Raw genomic sequence first — 24,114 nt, 5'->3', positions numbered from 1 at the left:
GGCTGTCAGAAAGATGTTTAACGTGTTTGCTTATGTGCCAACATCCTGAATTACAGCAGCTGACCATCTCAATCCAACATGAGCTTTACAAGTTATTTAACGTGTAAATAGTGAAACACTGAGCGGTGCTGCTTTTGCTCACTGTGAACATAATGAAATCAAATGTTTGCCCATTTTATGAGGAATAGCTGGCTTTAAAATGTCATTGGCTTATACATCCAATCATGTTAGTTAAACTGGTATTTATAGGAGTCATTTTTAGTTAAGTGACCTTCATAAAAATATCCCATTTTAATTTGTCCTTTTTACAGGTACAACATCCTGAACAGTAGCTTCAGTAGAGGCACCTCCCTGGACACGAGAGCGATGCAGTGACTCGGGTTTTCAGAGAACTTCTCAGATATGGAGCTGTGGAATATAACCAACCTGGAATGGAAACCAAACTCCTCGACGGCTAACTGTTCTGTGGACACAAGCTACCGCTACACCTTTTATCAGGTGACCTATAGCGTCATCTTCCTGCTGGGACTGGCCACCAACGGCCTGGCGCTGCGCAGACTGTGCACGTCTCCTTGCACCATGAACAGCACGGGCGTCTACATGGCCAGCCTGTCCTTCGCAGATTTGTTCTTTGTGATCTCCCTACCAATGAGAATCTACTACTACCTCCAAAAGGCTCGAGCTTGGTCCAAAACCAGTGACCTGACCAGCTGGACTTCTGGAGCAGCTTTTTGCCAGATCACCTTCGTCCTAAAATACATCAGCTTGTATGGGGGGATCTTCTTCCTGGTGTGTATTGCTGTGGACCGATACTTTGCTGTGGTGCATCCTCTTGCCCTGACCCTCCGCAGGCAACGTGTGGCGCAGGCAGTGAGCGGGGCGATATGGTGTGTGGTGCTGGGACTCAGTGTGAGTCTACCTTTGCTCCGTTTGGCCGCTTCTCGTCATAACCAGCCCTGCCTCTTGGACCCATCCTCTATGCACCACAGGACTTTCATCCTGGTCTCTCTGGGTTTAGTTTTGGGGTCCTTCCTGCTGCCCACTTTGATACTTCTCTACTGCTACTGCAAAGTGCTGAGTGTTGTCCAAAAATCGAGGCAACGCTGTCTTCGCCAGCGCCGCAACCGTCGTCAGACCCTTAAAATAATTTACTGGGTCCTGGGTGTCTACCTGCTGTGCTTTCTGCCCTATCACGTCAACCTGCTGGGGTATACCCTGACACACTTGAAGCTGCTGCCTCACTGCGGCCTGGCCAGATTGACCATGATCATGCACCCTGTGGTTCTTTCACTGGCCAGCTTTAACTGCTGCCTTAATCCACTAATCTATTACTTCTCCAGCAGCCTGGTGCACAGGGAAGCTTCAGGGGGTGCATAAGGATAGTTTCAAGGAATACACCCTTTAATTTCAAACTTTTTGTACCCGTAAGAGAACTTCCTTTTGTTATGAAGAATAAAAAAATAAATAAAGTGTACAAATGTTACAAATACAAATACGACATGTGGAAGCAGCTACTTTGAATTCTTTTTTTATAAAAAAAAAAAAAGAAAATCTGGTTGTTTTTTTCTTTTGGAGAGAGCACAGAGATGTAAAGTTCTTTGGCAGGAAAACGCTCTTCTTTCATGTAAAACTTCATCTTTGTTTTCTGGGGAAGGGGGCTGTGAGACCGAGACAAAGCAAGACTTCGAGCAAGTAAAATCAGAGTAGAATACAACCAAGCTGTTATGTCCATTGTTTTCTGATACCCCAAAAGGCATACAGTAATACCCCTTTTACAGGAAGTGGCCTAGTGGACTATTTGATATCTCTTAGTTTGCAGAAGCTGCAGCTGTTATTTTTGTCCTAAATTTTGTTTTGGCATTACCAACTGCCGTTTGAGCCTGCGCAGCAATTTAGAGCAAACAATCTGTTTGACAGGAACTTTTTATAGTGGAGGTTGGTAGACTTTTTGGAAGACACCCTGCAGGTAATCAAGTATTTATCCAGACTATGGTATAAAAAAAGGTTAAACTGGAGATATGGTATTTCCAAGAAATGTATACAGAGACAACCTTTTATATAATAATAATAATAGTAAAGGTAGCTTTGTTTTCATTAGAAATGTACACAAAACATTGGTCATAACTAGGGTTGGGAATTGATAAGATTTTCACGATTCCGATCGTTTCTGTGAAATGATTCGATTCCTTATTGATTTTCTTATCGATTCTTGTCACAGCCATCTAAATCTAATGGAGAAGGCATCCGTTTAATGCAAAAGCATTACTGTACAATTTCAGAAAATAAACTCATCTCCCCCTGATTTAAATAAACGAGCATCACTTTTTTCTCGCTCCTTGAACTGCAAAGCAACTTTGTAGCATGTTTCGTTACATCCATTGCAATAGCTAGAACCATGTAAGAATTCCAGCTACCAGTGGTTCTAATTAAACATGCTAGCAATGAAGGGCTGGGTTAACGAGAAAGGCACACTCCCTTAATAAACCCAAAGAGAGGTAGGAAATTGGTTTATTTCCAGAAATTGCATATGATTTACTAGGAACCACATTAAGCACAGCCAGCGGTATAAAACTAGCTACTGACCACCAGAGTTGCCTTCCATGCTGGTCGTAACTTTAGCTTCTGTCCGGAAGCGTCAAAAACACTCCATTCGTTAAAATATATGCCATGTTGTGTGCGCAGGTGTTTCTGCATGTTGGATGTATTTCCTCCCGCAGATGTTATTGCCACTTTGCAATGATTGCAAAGCGCCTTCTTTATCTTCCCTAAAATAAACCCAAACATTTGACCGGTTTACCCGATGGGACGCCATTTTTAGTGCTATGCTTTTCTAGACTTACACCTGGTCACGTCATACTTAATGAATGAGTAAAAACGTGACGTAAGCCATGCTGCCCACAGCCCTAGGCTCTGGTGCTGCCTGGAATCGATAAGTGAATCATTAAGCGAGCTGCCAAACGGTGCCATAGAATTGGAACACACAGAACAGGTTCTGAACAGGAACCGGTTTTCGATTCCCATCCCTAGTTATACTTTGCTAAAGTTAAAATAAAGTGACATAACTGCAGTGTTTCCATTGAATTAGAAATTAAACTAAATGAGGAGCTCGGGTGAGGAGCTGGGAGTAGAGTCATTGCGCCTCCACATCGAAAGCAGCCAGCTAAGGTGCCCCGGGCATCTGTTCCAGGTGCCCCCTGGTCACCCTCCCTCAGGAGGTGTTCCAGGCACGCCCTATTGGGAGAAGGCCTTATGGAAGGCCCAGGACACGCTGGAGGGACAATGTCTCCAAGCTGGCCTGGTGTCGCCTTGGGGTCCCCCCAGAGCAGCTGGAGGAGGTGTGCATGGATCGAGAAGTCTGGAGATCTCTACTTAGACTACTGCCTCTGCGACCCGGCCCAAGATAAAGAGAAAGAAAATGGATGTATGGATGGATTATTCTAAAACTTTAAAGATAGCCTCAAATGTTAACTTTAGAAAAATTTAGTGTTTGCTTTAGCAGTAACTTCTTGCTTTACAGTTCCTGTGCCATAAACCATGATAAGTGTGGGACATGTCCAATGGGTCAGGGAGATGAAAATTTTACCCCGCAGCTGACGTTGCTCAACACCCCATCCCTCCACACCTAGACAGTATCACAAGATACTGGCTTTGCCCCCCCACTGTGTTTTGAGGACAAAGCAACTGTCTCAGGCCTTCTCTTTCTCTTTGGGGACTGCTCTCTGACCAGTTCACATCAAAGAGACACCATCATGGCCCCAATTCTAGGAACCAGAAGCGGCAAACTTACCTAACGCTAAGTGGACCAGGTGGCTGACATCAGTACCAAATTGCTGTAAAATAGTCTGTTGCAGCATTTCTTTCAGATTTTTCATAAACTTTCAGCATCTGAAACTTTCTGAAGCATCTGAAACTTTCCTTTAGCCCCTTTTCCACTGCCCCCCAAAAGCCTATGGCTTTGCAAATTGCATTTTTTTCTCCATACAGAATAACGCAACTAATTTGCATTACCCACACTTTCCTTTCATGGGTCTTTGATCCCTCAAGCAACCCAGTTCTTGGCCATTTATTCGGGCTTTTGGAGGGGGCGGGGTTGCAAGGAGTGATGATTGTGGGACCACCTGGCTTCTTTATTGTTGATGTTTACATGTTTAGGCAACCACATCGCTAAGTTGATTTGTATGATTATCCCAGAGCCTTTCAAAGTAATTACAAAAGGAATAAGACAAATTAGTCATACCCCATATATGTTTGATGATTTTTTTTTATCATTTCATGTGCTCACTGTTGGTTAAAGACATGCTTAGCTAACAGGTTGCACCACATGTTTGACATTATTCGAGCAGTACCTTAGAAAGCTAAAACAGGTTTGTTTCACTAAGGGTTTAAACACTCATAACTTAATGTTCATGTGTTTTCTCATATGCTCATTACACTATCATTACCAAATTCTTTAATAATTATAAAACGTTATTTTCCAAATAATAAAAATTAACCTCTTGGATTTGCTTTGTGAATTGGTTTTCCATTCCAATTGCTTTAAATAAAAAAAAGCGAATCTTACCACATTCCAAATTCAAGATAAACTGGTTCTCAAACTTAAAATCCATGCAAAACGGTGATATCATTGCATCATTTAATTGATTAAGGTTTTCAACCATGCTTTTCTTCGTTGTTTTCATAGCAGCTTAGTTGAGTAGAGTTTTGATGGTCTAGTCAAGAGGTTTTAATGAAATATGTTTGACTTGGAACTGTATGATTTTTGTTAAACTATTGTATTTTGAATGTAAGTTGTGGTTAATATATATATATATATATATATATATATATATATATATATATATATATATATATATATATACACTATATTGCCAAAAGTATTTGCTCACCTGCCTTGACTCACATATGAGCTTAAGTGACATCCCGTTCCTAATCCATAGGGTTCAATATGACGTCGGTCCACCCTTTGCAGCTAGATCAGCTTCAACTCTTCTGGGAAGGCTGTCCACAAGGTTTAGGAGTGTGTTTATGGGAATTTTTGACCATTCTTCCAGAAGCGCATTTGTGAGGTCGCACACTGATGTTGGACGAGAAGGCCTGGCTCTCAGTCTCCGCTCTAATTCATCCCAAAGGTGTTCTATCGGGTTGAGGTCAGGACTCTGTGCAGGCCAGTCAAGTTCATCCACACCAGACTCTGTCATCCATGTCTTTATGGACCTTGCTTTGTGCACTGGTGCACAGTCATGTTGGAAGAGGAAGGGGCCAGCTCCAAACTGTTCCCACAAAGTTGGGAGCATGGAATTGTCCAAAATGTCTTGGTATGCTGAAGCATTCAGAGTTCCTTTCACTGGAACTAAGGGGCCAAGCCCAGCTCCTGAAAAACAACCTCACACCATAATCCCCCCTCCACCAAACTTTACACTTGGCACAATGCAGTCAGACAAGTACCGTTCTCCTGGCAACCGCCAAACCCAGACCCGTCCATCAGATTGCCAGATGGAGAAGCGCGATTCGTCACTCCAGAGAACGCGTCTCCACTGCTCTAGAGTCCAGTGGCGGCGTGCTTTACACCACCGCATCCGACGCTTTGCATTGCACTTGGTGATGTATGGCTTGGATGCAGCTGCTCGACCATGGAAACCCATTCCATGAAGCTCTCTGCGCACTGTTCTTGAGCTAATCTGAAGGCCACATGAAGTTTGGAGGTCTGTAGTGATTGACTCTGCAGAAAGTTGGCGACCTCTTCGCACTATGCGCGTCAGCATCCGCTGACCCCGCTCCGTCAGTTTACGTGGCCTACCTCTTCGTGGCTGAGTTGCTGTCGTTCCCAAACACTTCCATTTTCTTATAATACAGCTGACAGTTGACTGTGGAATATTTAGGAGCGAGGAAATTTCACGACTGGATTTGTTGCACAGGTGGCATCCTATCACAGTTCCACGCTGGAATTCACTGAGCTCCTGAGAGCGACCCATTCTTTCACAAATGTTTGTAAAAACAGTCTGCATGCCTAGGTGCTTGAATTTATACACCTGTGGCCATGGAAGTGATTGGAACACCTGATTCCAATAATTTGGATGGGTGAGCAAATACTTTTGGCAATATAGTGTATATATATATATATATATATTAGTGCTGTCAATCGATTAAATTTTTTTAATCGCGATTAATCGCATCAATGCCTGAGTTAACTCGCGATTAATCGCATTTTAATCGCACATTTTTTTCCTGATTGAAAATCATTTAAATACTCTCGATGACATACAAATAAATACATACAGGCTAGGTTTGTGCCAATGTTCTTTTTTTTAAATGAAAACAGGTCACAGATACTGATTTATGCCAAAAATAACAAATATGTAGCCAAAAAAAAGGCCCTGAAAACAGGCTGATGTAAAAGACAGTCTTTACAGTTAATACAGTATTTTGAAAAAAGACAAGCATTTTACCCAACTGCTATAAAATTTAGTAGAGTTAACATTAGATGTTAATTAACCAAGGTAATAATGAACAATTTTCAATCAATACATCAAAATCAATAGACCGACATCACTAGATGGAGGTAGTCTATGCTCTAGAAAGTTACTTTTCAGCCTCTTAACAAAAATGAGAACACACACACACACACCCACCCACCCACCCACACACACACACACACACCCACACACACACACACACACACACACACACACACGATACCGACCTGTGACGTACACAGACAGCAAGAGTGCCGTAGCAGATTCCATTTCACCTCAGTAATCTGTTTTCTCAGCGTATTTCAGGTTGCTATAGGCACCAGACACTCAACTTGTTTGTTGGTGGTGGGGCTTAAAGAAAAGGCACTAGCGTCACCCAGTGTATGAGCGTCTTTTTCCCTTGAGGAGGTCCGCTCTCGAAGCCTATGAGAAATGCATACACTGGGGGAAAATAGCCCCGCCTTCCCGCAGGCTGCAGCGGGATGCACTTGGAAAATTGTACCATAAAAACCACATAGCGTTAATCTCACGTTAAAAAAATAATCGCCGTTAAAATGGCCTCGCGTTAACGCGATAATAACGCGATATTTTTGACAGCACTAATATATATACACAGTTGTGTTCGAAATAATAGCAGTGCCTCAACAGCAGCAAGAAAATCACTTGTTTTATTAACATTTCAAACTCTATACCCCAGATAAGTTTCTGGGGGGTAAAATAAAGGTATAGAAAACCAACAAACCCAACAGGACAGCCATGCATACTGTGGATTCTGTGAAATTGAATGATTAACTGAAAAGGGTGTGTTCAAAAAAATAGCAGTGGTGAGTTCAATTAGAGAGGGCATCAATTAGGGAGGGTATTCTGGGAAAAAAGGGTGTTAACAGGTGATCCGTATTTAAGGATCAAGACAACTGGCATGCTGGCTGTGCATTTGTCCTGAAAAAACAAGGAAAATGGGTCGTTCAAGACACTGTTCTGAAGATGAGCGTTTCCTAATAAAAAAATTGATTAAAGAAGGGAAAACATACAAAGAGGTGCAGAAAATCATTGGCTGTTCAGCTAAAATGATCTCAAATGCCCTGAAATGGGAGCAAAAAACTGAAAAACGAGGAAGAAAAAGAAAGACAACCCCTCGAATGGACAGAAGAATAGCCAAACTGGCGAAGACTCAGCCAATGATGGGATCCAAGAGGATCAAGCAAGACCTTCAGTTGACAGTGAGTACTGTGACAATCAGAAGACGTCTTACTGAGGTTAACCTTCCAGCAAGAAGCCCCCGCAAAGTCCCACTGCTGAGAAAAAGACATGTGCAGAAGCGTTTACAATTTGCCAAAGAGCACATTGACTGGCCTGAAAAGAAATGGCATAATATCTTGTGGACAGATGAAAGCAAGATTGTTCTTTTTGGGTCTAAGGGTCACAGGCAGTATGTCAGACGCCCTGCAAACACAGAATTCAAGCCACAGTACTCACTGAAGACCATTAAGCATGGTGGTGCAAGCATCATGATATGGGGATGTTTTTCATACTATGGTGTTGGTCCGATTCACCGCATACAAGGGATCATGGATCAGTTCCAGTACATCAGGATCCTGGAAGAGGTCATGCTGCCATATGCTGAGGAGGAAATGCCTTTGAGGTGGACCTTTCAACAGGATAATGACCCCAAACACACCAGCAAGCGAGCAAAAGCATGGTTCCAGATGAACAAGATTCAACTGATGGAGTGGCCAGCACAATCCCCGGACCTTAATCCCATTGAAAACTTGTGGGCTGACATAAAAAGTGCAGTGCATGAGGCAAAACCAAGAAACGCTGAGGAATTGTGGAATACAGTGCAATTATCCTGGGCTGCAATACCTGTGGAATGATGCCAGAAGTTGGTTGATTCCATGCACCACAGATGTGAAGCAGTCATCAGAAACCGTGGTTTTGCAACAAAATATTAGTTTAGGATACTCAGCTAGGTTCACTTATCAAGAATTTCTTTGTTTGTACAGTACATTTTTGAGTTTCCAAGGAAAGATGGCAACACTGCTATTCTTTTGAACATGCCATTTCTTACTTTATTTGAAATATTATTATTATTATTTAAGTTTTGATGACTTTGCGCAATTGTTTTGCTTTGGAATAGAATGTACTGTGTCCCCAATGTATCTGTGTTCATTAAAGTACAATTTCTTTGAAGAATTTTGACATTTACTCATTTTTCTAAAGGCACTGCTATTATTTCGAACACAACTGTATATATATATATATATATATATATATATATATATATATATATATATATATATATATATGCCACCTTAAAGCCAACTTAAAATACAAACTGCACTCTGTGGGAAGGTAACATTGTTGGCTTTGGCTTTGTTGTTGCAAGAGTGCTAACAATTAATTAGAATTAGAAGACCCACAATCATCATTCAAGTCAGTGGTGTGGGATAACTTTGGGTTCCCTGTGAGTTATAATGGCGATGGAGAGCGAGTGGTTGACAAAGCAAAGACGGTCTGTCGTCGTTGTTCGACACCTGTTCATTAAGTGAGTGGGAACACTTCAAATATGTTGACACATATCAAACGACAGTTGGTTTAGAGAAAGTTGCAGCTATCTCAGCAAGAAATTTAAATAATAAAAAGCTGCCTTTGAGGATAGCATTTTGGTCGTGTTTTTTTTCTGCACTGTACCGGACCATAGGGTCCATATGGAGGTTCGTACCGATCCGTGAGTTTTTGGCTCAATTTACACTTCAATTTGTTGTTCTAACAGCCAGCCAGAAGGACGCCTATTTACAAAAAATATTTGAGAGCTGATTATTATCTGATTAATTAACATATTTACCACCCCTACTGGGGTGGGCAATAGATATATTAAAGTTCCAAAACACCCTTTGGATTCTGAGATTATTTTCAAAAAGAATTTCAGTTCCTCCATGTTGGATGGAAATTTCTTTTTCTGATGTTCTTTTTATTTTATTTTATCTTTATCTCTGATATTGGATGCTGTGCAGTTGAAAGGATGTTTGCAAATGTTTTTTATTTCATGTTTTTTTTTTAGACATTTGTTATGATGCTTAACAACAGCACCCATATCAAGTTGTTTTTTCCTCTTGGAAGTAGCTTGTTAACATCTCAAAGCTGAAATAATAATTACTAAAACTACTTCTACAAATCCCAGCTGAGTTTCAAGGGAAGCGCAGAGGATGCAGAGCAGGTGCATTAGGAGAAGAGAAGGAAATTCAAGCCATATCTTCTATTAATCATTACAGGAAATATAAGATCTTTAGAAAACAGGATAGAAGATCTCCAAGCCCTTCTTAATCTTTGTGTTGCTGTAAACACCAGAATTTCCCCATTGTGGACAATAAAGGGATTTTCTATTATATTGTATTCTATTTCTATTCAACTCCAAGGACCCAGCCAGAACCTAAGGAATGAAGCATGTTTTTTTTAATGAAACATTGCTGCAGGTCAGGATCAAAACCCCGAATCCAGTGTGTTTAAGTGAGACACACCGGGGTATTGTATTTTTTTTCTAAAGATGACTGAAAAACCCAAGGGATGAGTTCATCTAGATAATTTAACAGAGAGGAATTTTTCATAAAATGAAGAACATCACAGACAAACTTAAGTATTCCCTTCAGAAGACTGTTCAACAACAACAGTATGTTTAGTCAAAGCATTCCCCAGATCAAGACAAACCAAGTACAGAAGATCATTTCAAAGTTATAACATCTACAACAATTTGTTAAAATAACCTATGAGTTACACAACCCATCGGCTTGTGTAACACCCATGGTTGATGACAAAGTTTGGGTTCCGGAAAGTTTTAACGGTTTTCAACACAGACAAAAACACTCAAGTTCCTTGGAATTCAAACTGTACCGTTTCATAAATGAAAAAGAAAATATCCAACGTGAAATGGTTGATTAATCTGATGAGAGCTAGTTCTTTTACCAGATAACTGTTAAGAGAACTTTTCTCTGTCCAATGCACTGCTGCATCACATGACCAAATAAACCCATTTGGCTACATATTTTCATCATTAGTAAAAGACAAAATCAAATGAAGAAACTATCATCTTATAACTAAAGGTCTGTATATGGGAAAGATTACACTACAGTTGTGAAACTCAGCATTGAGCTCGGGGGTTTGACCTATATGAGTCTCAATGGTTAAATAAAATACAAATATATTTCTAGATCTTTTCTAAATGGTAAAATGTTTATTGTAATTTTTCACACAATTTAGAAACCAATTGAAAATGCATTTATGAGTGTGGTTCAGCGGCCTCATTATACAGCTGAAGAACAAGCTATGGAGCCTCCTCAACATGAAAAAGTCCAAAATCATGGGCCATTCAGAGGAGAATAAATCCACTGAGCCTGATACAGGCTACGACTGGCACATAAAATCTCTATGTACTCACCTCATGTGTTGAAAGGTGAATTTGAACTTTTGCCATGTGGGAGGGATTTAGGGTGCCATGTTGCAGACGGACAGACCTAAGAATCCCTTTTTGCCTTATTCCGACAAATTAACTAGTTTTTGCAGATCAAATTTAGCTAAAATTTTGATGACGAATGCTTATGATGTTTGATATTTGTTGTAGTATCTGACAGATTATCTACATTTTGTGAACAATAACATTTAATCTAATTTTATTCTCTTTATTCAAGTTTTTTATTTATTTAAAATCATTTAACTTGACTAAAGTCAAAACAGATAAAGGTTGCAGAAAACTGATCTACAACTCTTAGGTCTGGATCAGAGGACCAGAACTTGGTTATTTCATCCAAAGTAAAAACTTCATGGTAACGGTTATTTCAGAACCTGCAGCTTTTAGTTTCATGCATTTAATGACCACAATATTTTTTGTTAAAATTACAATAAACAATCTGTGAGTATAATCTGTTAAATGTGAACCTGGTTCCCTGATAGTTTGTTGAAGTTTTCCTTTATTCCTTACTGATGAAGAATAAATTGCATGTAAGCATCTTCACAGAGCTGATGTGTTACTGACCGTCTGCCAGGCGATCCTCTCCATGATGAGGTTCTCACAGGTCTCCAGATGTTTGATGATGCCTTTGCTCAGTGTCGGCTCAGCCTTGATAAAGCTCTCGATCACTTTGTAGAAGTCGAATGCGAAGAGGTTTAGGACGTTCAGTATCCAGGGAAAGCAAACGTTTGTTCCCGTTTGTTCACCTCCTCCGTCCTTGAAGCTACTCTCTGGCCAAATGCACAAACCGTTAATCACAATCATTATTTACCAACAAGGCCAGGTTTAAAATAAAGAACAACAGAACGATTAATGTAGGTAATGATTAATTCAGGGTTGGATTATGGGAAGCACCTTCATATGTTGCCATGACCACCTCCAGAGAACAGGCCAGGAGTGATGTGTGAAATATGGAGTCATTGAGGAGTTTACTGAAAAGCAGAAGACAGGATCTGGTTGAAGTTCACGACTGATATCAAAATACTTAAAAAGTACATATAGTGGAACAAGAACAAAAAAAAAAAAACATAAATGTTTAAAATATTTAAAAATTCAACAATCAATATGATTTTGGTAAAAAAAAAAAAAAACTTAGGGTTAAATCTAAAATATACAACAGGTTCAGCACCATCATCTTCTTAAAAGGGGCCCAGTTACACAATAAACCTTTTAAAGGAGACACCATCTTTATTCACCTTAGAATAAAGCAATATACCACAAGCATATATCCTGATAGTGTTTACTTTGTGGTTAATGAGCATAAGAACAACTTTTGCACAGTGTACAATTAGCAAAAAGGAACGTTGTACACCATCGCGATCTGTTTGCAGGACTTACATCTAATCTAGGCAGCCACATTTATGTGTTGTTAACATGGCGTATCAGTCTGGCGGGACTAACAGCATCAGCAGAGACAAGTTAGAACCAATCAGATAAGTACGGGTGTGACTCAAAAATGTATTCCCTAAAAAGAAAAGCACAGCAGCCGTTTGCTGGGAGTTCTATAGACATATCAAGCTCAATCAGGTTATAATAAAGGCCATTAATAAAACATTGCTCAGTTGCAGCTGCAGTCTTTACTCATATGGTTACAAAAAGGTTCTGTTGCATTGTGGGTAATTCTGGCGCTAGAGTAAACTCGCACCTCCTGCGCTGTGATTGGTTGGGTCAGTTTAAGACCAGAGTCTCAACCAGGCTATCAAACAACCATTAAACTGATAGCTTCGACAGCTATAGCTCCCGATTCATTCAACTCCAGCATTAATATCTATTCTGAGTGCTAATCGTGTCTGATCAAATAAAAAAAGCTTAAGTTTACAAACAAATACTTCAAAAAACAGAACAAAAATATATTCACCTAACGAGGTGTCATCATTTAGTTAAAAAACCTTTTGTATGTGACCAAAGTGAACTATTGGTGTAGTAATTTTTAAAAGGCATGTTACGTTTCTGTGCTCCTTTAAAGAAAGTAAAAAAGCAGAAAGAAAACTTCCTTCAACAATTGCACAGAGGTATGAAAAGTATTAATGTTTATCACTATAGCAGAAGTAGAAATCCTACTGTTTAAAAAGTTTTGTTGAAGTCAGAGGATAAACTTAATCTTTTTACTCAAGTAAAAGTGTAAAAGGACCATTTTTAAAACTACTAAAAGTAATGCGGGAAACTGCACTACCCTATTAAAGGAACATTTTTCTACAATTCTTGATGATAACTTCCTTAGACTTCATTTTTTTAGTTGTATAACTAATGGTAACAGTGTCAAATTTAACTTTGCATCATGTTCAAAAAACTATTTATTTTGGTACCGGTATGTGGTGAACAACAAGTTGGGGCAGCACCGAGTCCAACCACAAATAAATTAATTTTCTGGACGAAAAAAATTATTTTGATGCTGTTTTTGTTTTTTGTAAATACCAACAGGCCATAATGAAAATGAGCTAAAATTAAACAAAACTAATTAGCCTATTTTTAAAATCTAAGGTGTAGAAGTAAAAAGTTGTCTAAAAAATAATTACTCCAGTAACATATAGATAGCCAACATTTCTACTTAAGTAAGGAAATGAACGTCTGCAACAGCACAGGTACATGCTAGGCCCCAGAGGCAGAACTCAGCAAGAATAAGTGAAAATGTAAGAATAAAACAAGCAACTTTAGTTAGAATAAAGTTCCCAGATCCTTAAAACAGCTCTAGAATAAAAATAATTGGCCAATGCATGTGAAACAGCTATGCTCCTTATTTGGAGTCTTTTAATATCAGGCCTCAGGACTGCTCTACAAATATGGCTTATTAAGGTTTGTCCCACTATCAGCTGGATCATCTCATACTCCACACACTTTCAATCTGACTTAATCTTAGATTAAAAACATCAGAATGATGAATTTTTTTTTTGTATTTCGGAGATTAGATTTCAATTATTTCATATTCTAATAAAGACCTGATGTACAAAACTCAAGACTTGACTGAGGGTGTAGATTATTTTCACTATTACACATTCACGGCATGTATCGCTAAGAAATGTAAAAGTTAAATACTGAACAAAAGAAGCTTTGTATATTTTCATTTTATCAAAAACATAAAAAATAAAAAATACTGATAAATACCTAAAATTTTGCACAGACAGACGTTTCTCTTCCTGCAAAATAAAATAAATTAAATGTAAGCAATGGGATACATCCATTTTATACTGAAAGTTTCCAAGCAGAAACAAAGTGGTTACTGCACCGATTTCAGCATGGCCTCCATTACTTTGTAGTACAACTTGACACCAAGGGCAAATCTCTGAAAGATGAAGGGATGTTTTATTAGAGTGCAAATTGGTTCAGGTTGTGATGCGCTGCAGTTCGGTTGCCATCGCCAAGAGGGTCTGTTCATACCTGCCTGCCGTACACGACACAGCCAGGCCCCACTGCCTCGCCAAACCTCTGACTGAACGCCTGTCCAAGCGTCTCCAGACGCTTTTTCACATCCTGTGTTGGGTCCACGGTGCAGTTCTGATAAAGAATAATGGACAGAATCCTTTTCAACAAATGGCTGACTCTTAAGTCTGTTTAACAGGTAAGAAAATAGTGAGAGGTTCACTTTGAAATACGTGGCCAGGGTGGTGGAGGGTTGGTCCCCGTTGGAGGGAAGATCTCCCTTTAGCATCTGAACAGAGTTCAGCAAACCTCTGAGGAGGAAACAACACGCACCATGGTGATTGGGTAAACAAAGACTGACCCTCAAGTTTCCTTCCGGCATCAGAGCCGTGTCAAAAAATTATTGATCTAAATATTTCATTAAAAAAAATATATATATATATGCATCTTTTAACTTTATTTTGTGGCTTCAGAATTAACTGAAAACTTACTTAAATTTTAATATACACTCACTGACCAGCAGAGACATCCAGCTACTAACCTGATGGGAGTCTGAGGAGGAACCACCGGCCCGTCTTCATCCAGCTGGTTCTTCTGTGGAGTTCTCTCCACTTGTGATCTGAACCAAAGAACATTGAAACCATTTGTCCTTTTCTTTGCACCAAGTCAGCTGTAACCACTGCAGAGATCATCCAGGAATTTTACATCTCGACTTTCGGAGGAAGAACGCTCTCATCCCCGTCAAAAAACAGACGTCCGTCGATGTCTCTGCTCTTCAGGTAGTGCTCTTCGTACTGTTGGTTGATATCATCCACCTGGGGAGAACATTGGACCAGAGAGTAACACGCTGGTTGATTCCAGTCAGTAGAGAAATTCAATGTTTTAAAGCAGGTTCTAGATTAGGAGTTTATTTTAAAGCCTTGTTTCAACTGAACTGCAACCAGAGACAGGAATATTTAGTTGATAGTTGATTTATTATTTTTTATTTCTTGCCAAAATAATCCCAAAATGTGCAAAACAACAACCTCTGCATGGAAATTATTTTGGTTTTGAAATAAATTGAAACTTGGGGATGGCAGAGTTTAAAGACATTGTCCTTCTGAGAGCATACAAACCACTTATCAAATGGGCACAGGTTAATAGGAAACATCTGCTATTGATAGAAAAGGCCATTTATGGTAAACACAATTAACTAAAAAAGCACTCATCGGAAATTTATCTAGTTTGCCTAAAAGCTGGAGCCTCTAAGAGGTCGTGGCTTTAAACTGCATACTGTTGGAGTAATTATGTATCAGATACTTAATGTTTGTTCTTATGAGGTATAATGTGTATTATATTACTGTTCCAGAGAGGTGTTGCACAAGCAGTATAGGTCAACTCTCAGGAAGTATTGCTCTAGCTTAACGAAACCAGGAGGTTCTGGGACCATTTGACCGCAAGATATTTAAATGCAAATTGAGCTGTTTACTGAGGCTACAAATTGAATTGTATTTCTTGTTTCCTATTCCTTTAGCGCAACCTTAGCTTGTGTAACTAGGGACCCCCCATCTGACTTTAATAAATAGTGAGGAGAAAGCTGAAGACCGGCAGAGTGGGGTGGAGATGTACCTGCACGGTCTCTTTCTACTCTCCTCATCACGGGTAAAAAGAATTCTGACTCTGTGCCTTTCTTTCCTTGTTTTACAGTGTTTTAGTTGTTAGACCTGATACATACATATTTTATCAATCTGTAAGAATCTCTTTTGTGCCAAATTCTAAAACTTTCTATGGTGTTAAAATCTATTTCTATTCTCATGTGATTCATATGTTGTTTTATGGTGGATCTGCTGCAGGAATTAAATGACTGAGGTAGAGTTTAAGTGCCTTAAAGGAATAGTACACCCAAAACATGATTAGCCTTCATTTTCTACTCACCCCCATGCTGAACAACACTCTGGAGTACTTTTTTGATATCTCAAATGCATCTGGAGATCTGGGAGGCTTCTTGCTGTCTGCTGACATTCAAATAATGGAGGTCTATGGTGCCTGAGACAGAAAGGTCCATAAAAGTCCACAAAAAACATGTCAATATTCCTCCATACTGCTCGTCCAATGTATTCCAAGTGTCCTGAGTGGGTAGCATCCAGAATTTACTCGAAACAAAGTAATTTAGAATGTTTTTAGAGCATAAACAGTAGTGTATAGGATTTCCTAAAAGCACGTTCACGACGCTACGGAAGCTGGCAGACCAAACCAGACGAACGTGCGCATTCAGCTCGGCAAAGAACTCATGCTCTTCCTCAACACTGAAGTCCTCAGACATTTTTCTTTCGTTGTTTCTTTCTTTGCACAGGTAAACAGCACATTTCTTCTTCTACGCTTGCATAATTGGCAGAGCAGACGCTGAATGCGCACTTTCGTCTGGTTTGGTCTGCCGCGGTTTCCGTAGACTCGTGAACGCGCTTTTAGGAAATCCTATACACTACTGTTTATGCTCTAAAAACATTCTAAATGACTTTGTTTCGAGTAAATTATGGACGCTACCCACTCAGGACACTTGGAATACATTGGACAAGCAGTATGGAGGAATATTGACACGTTTTTTGTGGACTTTTATGGACCTTTCTGCCTCGGGCACCATAGACCTCCATTATTTGAATGTCAGCAGACAGCAAGAAGCCTCCCAGATCTCCAGATGCATTTGAGATATCAAAAAAGTACTCCAGAGTGTTGTTCAGCATGGGGGTGAGTAGAAAATGAAGGCTAATCATGTTTTGGGTGTACTATTCCTTTAAGAGTGAAAAAAGTAATACTGCCCTGTCACACCAGTTGTCATTGCTTTATATTGGTCTATTTATCCTAAATAAAACAGGTTTGTAGTCGCAGAAGTTCAGCTGTGATGATTATTTCTTTATATGCTTTTATTGAGACCTCAGATACAAAAGCCAATCATGTAGAAAAAAAAATTAGGCAAAAAACTCTTGTTTGCAAAACTGAAAAAAAAGCATGCGTTTATCTATCCTTATATCTCACCAAGAGCCGTATTTTTTCATCACTGTTTACCTAAACCAAAATACGGTAGCATAAATATGGTCGGGCAAACATTCAAACATATACCACTGTCTATAATGTTGACCATCTGTCCTTTTGCCGGGGCAAATTAATATCTCTTGTAGCGTTTTTTTACAGAGCTGTGTTGATGTCAGCAAACAGAGGCATCCCGTCTGCACGCTTCCACGCCTGCCTCTACAGTAAAAAGACCCTGACTTTCCTGACTCCGTCTACGTCTAAACAAATACTTCAGGGTGGAGAACTGACAGGCGACATCTGTTGGAAAATCAAACAGTCATCCACTGCAACAGCAAGCAAGAGGAGAAACTCAGGAAACCATGTGTCCCCATGGAGAAATGCAAAGCGAAACAGGAGAGCAGGTGTTGTAAAAACAATCATCACTCACGTTAGGAAAATCAGTTGATCTCAAATTATCCATGGAGTCCAGAAAAGCCACAAAGCTGGTCTGGTACACGTTCATCACCTGCAAACGAAGAAGGTGGCTGAGCGACACTAACATATACAGGTTTAAATAATGACTGTTTTTAAACAGAGGGGGAAAAAAAAGGTGAAACCTCTTCCATGTTGCATCCGTTGTCTTTGCATAAGGTTTCTAGAAGCTGCATATCAAGCTCTCGTTCTGCAGGACGGGATTTGGCTTTGCTCTGGCTGCGACGGGATGTTCGTGTCGGAGGGCTCTGAACTTTACTGATGGCTGATTCTGTCGCACATCAAGCAAAACAGAACAAAAACACTTTTAAACACCAACCAGGTTTATATCGCAACTTTGAATCGTTGATTTTTTGATTCTTGTCTCTTTTCCAAAGTTTTTTAGCAACTCCAGGTTGTCGGCTTGTCTATTATAAGTTTATCTTTTAATTCTACCATTTGTATGCAAAAAAATAAAAATATTTACTTTTGAGTTCTGATAAAATATTTGATTTGGTTTTTACAGGCAAATTCTTGCCATGTTTGTGACATGTTTATACAAGTTTAACACAACTGTCAGCACAGGCTTAGTGTATGCCACTACCAACGTCTGAATTAATGGGGGAATCTTGTCATTATCTATCTTACACTTTTCATTATAATTTCACATTCATAGGTATCTCAATAAAACCCAGTTTGTTAGATCATATGCGTCATTAAGGTCTTTAAGGATTTTTCTATGACTTTAACAACTGTACACATATCTCTCATACCTTCTCTGACCATTGTTTTATCAATAGTTATTTTCATAAGCCTCCATTTTAGAAAGCCAAGTTCCTTTCCCAGTTTAAGCTGTTTCATTATAGAGTACCATTTTTCTAAAGTATATAAATGCTCCAGCAGTGAGGAAAGTGACTTTGAACCCATCAGATCGTTTGCTAGATGTTTAGCACAGATCATTATGTGGACGCACCAACATTTCTCCAACTGAATAAAAACTAAACTGAGGTAATAATCTTCAGACCAAAGGAGCAGAGATCCAGAATTAGCTCCCAGCTTCACCTACTACAGCTAGAAACCACTGATTATGGCTGAAATCTTGGTGTAATATTGAACTCAGACCTGAACCTTCAGAGGCTCATAAAGGCAGTTACTATGTCAGCCTTTTATCAGCTGAAGAACACCCAGGATTAAAGGACTAATATCCAAGCAGGATCTAGAAAACTCATTCATGCATTTATCTTTAGTAGAATTGATCACTGCAACAGGTCTTCATAAGTTTGTCTAAAAAGTCCATCAGAAAGCTGCAGCTGATCTAAAACCCTGCTGCCTGTGTTCTCACTAGAACTAAGAAAGTAGATCACATTAGCCCACTTCTGAAGTCCTTCCTCTGGCTGCCTGTAGCTCAGAGAATAGACTTTAAAATCCTTCTGTTAGTCTGGAAATCACTGAATAGATCAGCACCTCAATCCATAACAGATCTGTTGTCAGTGTATCAACCTCCCAGACCACTCAGGCCTTCTAGTTCAAACCGACTCTGTCCACCCAGAGCTAGAACCAAACACGGAAAAGCAGCATTTAGTTCCTAGGCTCCACTGATCTGGAATAAACTCAGCTGAAAGACTGAAGTATTTGAAGTTAAAGTTAAAAACCCATTAGTTTAGAGCTGCCTTTGACTCATGAAGTTAAACTGCTAACTAGGTTATAATTAGTTTAAGGTTGGGGTCCAACTGTTTTAATTGTTTTACTTATGTTCTTATCTTTATTTGCTTTTATTCGGCTTTTATTTTTCTTCTATTTTAATATCAAATTCAAGTAAAGCACTTACAATTGTCCATTTTACTGATTTAAGCTATACAAATAAACTTGCTTTGTTACAAGAGAAAAATGTTTTTAAGAAAAATTGACAATTTTAAATAAGTCAGTCAATCGATAAGATTAATCAACCTTAAGTTACATTTCCTTAATTTATAACTTGAATCCCTAATTTTAGTCAGTCCAAAATTCATTGATGCTTTGACCCTCTTTAATATCTATTGCAAACTGCTCCATAAGTTTATCCCTAATGCTGACAGAGAAAAACATTCACTCGACGTCCATATATGAACAGATATAAAATCTTATTTCAGTATTTTTCAGCCTCGTCTTTGTCAATAAAAAGCTTTTTCAAGTTATTCTTGACACTAAACCCCACTTGTAATTTTTAAAGCAACTAAATCTTTATGTTTAAGTAATATGAAATTATTAAATAATTGTAAGGTGATCAAAATGTATGAATTAAAGACAAAGTCTGAGAGAGATGTTGCTGAATCTTACGGTACAAAGGCTGTAGCTGGTCTGCAGGGCAGCGCTTGATAAATAACTCCAACGTGCAAAGAAGCAGCTGGAAGGATATGACCAGGTCATCCTCCATCTGCAAGGCCTTTCCTGCAAACATGACCAGAAAGAACACATGAGAAGCTCCATCACGACGACCCCGAAGCCGCCGTGAGGAGAATGACGTTCGAATCAACCTGATAGCTACGGCGCAGCACAGAGCAGGAAGCTGCGAAGCAAAACAACAGACGATACTGAATGAAGAGGATCCCCCTGATCAGGTTTTATTATTCAAAAAGTTTTGGCTACCTTTTGCCAACAGAAACAGCGTCCAGCAGTTCCGCATGGTCTCCCGCTCCCTTCAAAAAGGAGAAAAATGCATTTTATAATGACCTTGGTATCCTCAAAATTAGAGCTAAAAAATATAGAATAAGTATTCACACCCCTGAACTTTTTAGTGTTTCTTTCCACTGACAAAGTGACAGGGAAACTATGTGTTTTTTTTAAAAACACCCTGAATAGTATGGATAAACGTATTGCCATTTGGTAAAACATGGTGGAAGCGGCATCACAATCATTCTTGCAGTTGAAGTTGGGGAAGCTGGGAGCAGATGATGGGAAGATAGAAAGAGGAAAATACAGGGCAGTCCTCATAGATGACATGTTAAAGCAGGGGTTGGCAATTCAAGTTCCTGATGGCTGCTATCCTGCAGCTTTTAGATGTGTTCTTGGTCCAACACACCTGAATAAAGTAACTTGATAATTAAGAGGAATGAAATCATCCATTTGACTCAAAACAAGGACAAATCTAAAAGTTGCAGGAAACTGAACCTTAGGGACTGGAGTTGACATGAGGATCCGACAGAGGTCCTCCTGTTACAACAACAACTTTTAGCCACTAGGGGCACTAGACCTTCCAGTTTTAGAGCCTCAGCAGGCTGGTTAAGATGAGGCCACATTCATCCCTGTAGATCAGGCATCCCCAAAGTCGGTCCTCGAGGGCCGCTGTCCTGCAGGTTTTAGAGGTTCCTTGCTCCAGCATAGCTGATTTTAATGGAAAGCTGATTAACAGGCATTTGCTCAACTGCAATCATCATAATCAGCTGTGCTAAAGCAGGGAAACCTCTAAAACCTGCAGGACAGCAGCCTTCGAGGACCGACTTTGAGGATGCCTGCTGTAGATTAAATCCTTCATCAGAGAACCAGATATATATGTCTGATCAGATAAGGGTCAGATGTGTTTGGTTGGCTAACATCTGTTAGCTTAGTTAGCGCTGGTGTTTGAGGGGAACTCAGACTTTTGTAAAGCGGCATTCTGAGTCACATGAGCCATTGAGAGAGTTGTGTGAAGGATCCAAACTTTTGAAGTTACATAGGCGAGGTTTTGAAAAGGGCAACCGGCATGGAGCATCAATACTATGAAGTGAATTTCTTTTTTTTTTTTTTTTAGGAAGGAAAATTTTCCTTTAACGGAAATTTAAAAAAAGTAATAAAGAAATTCAAACAAAAAAGCTTTTATTAGTAAATTAGCTGTTTTTTTATTTTATCTTTTTAAATTATTTTTTTTTCTTAATTTCCTTTTTTCATATTTTATTTTTCAAAATTGTAATTTTTCACATTTCTTTTGCCTAAAAAGTTAAATTTTCTTCCCTTTAAACCCATTACAAATTTTTTCAATGTTTCATTTCTGGATTTCATTTATTTTATTTTTTTTTGCATTTACAAAACATGTTCGCTGCTTGCAAAGATAAGGGAACAAAATTAACTCCGTACAATACACTCTGAATGCTGAATACTGTCCTGAATATAATTGAATTTATCTCAAATTAACATAAAATGTTGGAGTGTTTCTTTAACTCCACCTTTGCTTATGCTTATATAGCCTTATGAATCTGATTTTACATTTAAATGTAGGCTTCTCATTGAAGCATTGCTTTTTGCTGGGCTATAACATAAAAGGGGTGTGAATACTTTTGCATGGAGCCGCACAATCAATGACAGTTGAGAAACTCAGTTTACCTGCCATCCGGAGTAGAGGCAAAGATACTCTTACAAGTCCTGAAACAAAACAAAAATATTTCGTCCTATTTGTGTCACATTGAAGTTGAACCTGCACTCCGTTGTTGAGCTCACTCACTTCTCATATCTTTGGTAAAGAGCCAGCATTACGTCGTACTTCTTCTCCAGCCGGGTCAGTGCAGAGTTGACCTTTGTGGTTATGGTGTCAAGGTTCACATCCAGCTGTCTCACCACATCTAAAAACTGCTTTAAGCTAAAACAAAACAGAAATAAATGAATATATTTTAGGGAAAGAAAAGAAGAAATTGCAGGAGTATTTGATTGTAAGATTAACTTAAACATTGAAATCTGACTTTTAGTTTCTGGAGAACAGATCAAAAAGCTCAAATGCCATCAAGGAACTGAAAACTTTTACGGGTCTATAAAAAAACAAATTAAACATAACTAGGGTTGAAACAATTAATCAGATTAATCGATTTTTGAAATAATTGTCTACTAATTTAGTAAAAGATTAATCGTTAACTGGAGTATAGCAACTGTAAAACAGGTGTTTACCAAGATTGTAAAACATTATATATCAGTATTTTAGCATTAAGCATTAAACTTTTCTACTCCTCAAGTAGAAAAGTTTTAGTTTCACCTGGTTTCATTTCGTAAAAATAATCTTTAAGGAACCTTTATCTATCCGATTATTATTCGATTAATCAAAAACAAAAATCAACAGATTAATCGATTTGCAAACTAATCGTTAGTTGAAGCCCTAATCCAGTAGTTATATAAAGGTATCTCGTTCTATAGCTTAACTTTAATTTCAGCAAAGACTCACAGAACAAGAAAAAATGTTTTTTTAAATAAGTCAAACATGGGTATTTCGATATAATCTGAATGAGTTATGGGTTTAACTTTCACCCAGTAGTTTAATCCAGCGGTGGGTTCAGAGGGGTGAGCCGGGAATCAGGTCTCCAGACGGCTCGGCTCACAACCGCTGAGGTGAGCTGGGGCTGAATATTTAATTTAGGATGATCTTAATGAACAGAGTATAAATATTTAGGTTTGAATGACCCACATTCTCGCCTAAAAAAAAATCATAGAAATTTATTTTGGGTCTGAAAAAGCATATTATGAACATTTTATTCAGAATTTTGCCACCAATCCGCTTAATCATGGGAACACAAAGGATACACCTGATCTATCCCTCAGATGAGTTTAAATGAAGGATGTATTTGACAGGATTCATGGATCAGAACAGCATTTAGCACAGCGCCGTGATGTAATCAGTTTACAAATGCGACCTTTAGAGGAGACAGCCTCTGAAGTGGAAAACAACCACTGTTCATAATCACGGCACCAGGACTGAAACATTTAGCTGCGTTTTGCAGCAGCGTGATTCAACCATCTCTCTGTTTTTTTTTTTCTTCTTCTTCCGTTTCATATTTACAAAGATGTCAAAAGTAAATCAACATCCATCAGAGTCCTCACTGATTATTTTACCCGGATCTGACTTCCTCCTCCACACAGTTGTGAAAACCCCTAAAAAAAGCAGTTTGCTGTTTTCTCAGATCTTCTCACCAGATAGAAATACCAGAAAACCACAGGATGTAGCAAGGCATGCCTGTTCTCTTTGCTAAACCTTCTTCTTCGTAAACAAGAACAGTTTTAGATAGGGAACGACAGGGGGCCAGTGCCCTTTTACAACTGGCCCCTGTTATGGCCCCTGTACTCCAGACATAATACTAAAAAAAAACACAGTGCCTTAAAAGTTGTGTTATTATTATTTAAAATTAAGTTCAAAGTTTTAGTCATACATCTGCTGAATGTTATTTTGAACCAAATTTTTAAACATTTTAAACAAGTTGTTATAGCGAATATACGAACTTTAGTTAAAGTTACAGTGGAGGATGTTCTTTTTCTGGATGGATCATGAAATAAGTGGTCCTTCTAATTGTCAATCATTTTGGTGAAATGTTTACGTAAGGCCGTCCTACCTGC

General features: G+C 38.9%; 2 protein-coding genes across 2 annotated transcripts in view; one reads left to right on the top strand and one right to left on the bottom strand.

Moving 5' to 3' along the window:
• rb1 (retinoblastoma 1) overlaps nucleotides 1-24,114 on the bottom strand; it is a 49,768-nt gene that overhangs the window by 21,997 nt on the left and 3,657 nt on the right. The window contains exons 4-17 of the mRNA XM_038294521.1: nucleotides 22,244-22,378; nucleotides 22,126-22,164; nucleotides 20,416-20,465; nucleotides 20,107-20,217; nucleotides 17,937-18,082; nucleotides 17,768-17,845; nucleotides 15,037-15,146; nucleotides 14,873-14,950; nucleotides 14,555-14,642; nucleotides 14,350-14,466; nucleotides 14,198-14,254; nucleotides 14,077-14,108; nucleotides 11,830-11,906; nucleotides 11,500-11,705 (exon numbers count right to left, since the gene is read on the bottom strand). Of these exons, the coding sequence (XP_038150449.1) occupies nucleotides 11,500-11,705; nucleotides 11,830-11,906; nucleotides 14,077-14,108; nucleotides 14,198-14,254; nucleotides 14,350-14,466; nucleotides 14,555-14,642; nucleotides 14,873-14,950; nucleotides 15,037-15,146; nucleotides 17,768-17,845; nucleotides 17,937-18,082; nucleotides 20,107-20,217; nucleotides 20,416-20,465; nucleotides 22,126-22,164; nucleotides 22,244-22,378 (1,324 nt within the window). The remainder of the gene's footprint in view (nucleotides 1-11,499; nucleotides 11,706-11,829; nucleotides 11,907-14,076; nucleotides 14,109-14,197; nucleotides 14,255-14,349; nucleotides 14,467-14,554; nucleotides 14,643-14,872; nucleotides 14,951-15,036; nucleotides 15,147-17,767; nucleotides 17,846-17,936; nucleotides 18,083-20,106; nucleotides 20,218-20,415; nucleotides 20,466-22,125; nucleotides 22,165-22,243; nucleotides 22,379-24,114) is intronic.
• Nucleotides 310-1,492, top strand: LOC119789584 (lysophosphatidic acid receptor 6-like). Its single transcript, XM_038294524.1, has one exon. It carries the CDS (start codon nucleotides 403-405, stop codon nucleotides 1,375-1,377), a length of 975 nt encoding a protein of 324 aa, XP_038150452.1. The 5' UTR covers nucleotides 310-402; the 3' UTR covers nucleotides 1,378-1,492.

Source organism: Cyprinodon tularosa, unplaced genomic scaffold (assembly GCF_016077235.1).
Source record: "Cyprinodon tularosa strain WSP-4 unplaced genomic scaffold, ASM1607723v1 ctg341, whole genome shotgun sequence".
In the NCBI taxonomy this organism is placed as follows: domain Eukaryota; kingdom Metazoa; phylum Chordata; class Actinopteri; order Cyprinodontiformes; family Cyprinodontidae; genus Cyprinodon; species Cyprinodon tularosa.
The sequence above is the reverse complement of the archived record's forward strand: the minus strand, read 5'-3'. Positions and strand labels throughout refer to the sequence as shown.

Coding starts and splice junctions, on each gene's coding strand:
- LOC119789584 (XM_038294524.1), top strand. CDS start 403: ATGGAGCTGTGGAATATAACCAACCTGGAATGGAAACCAAACTCCTCG.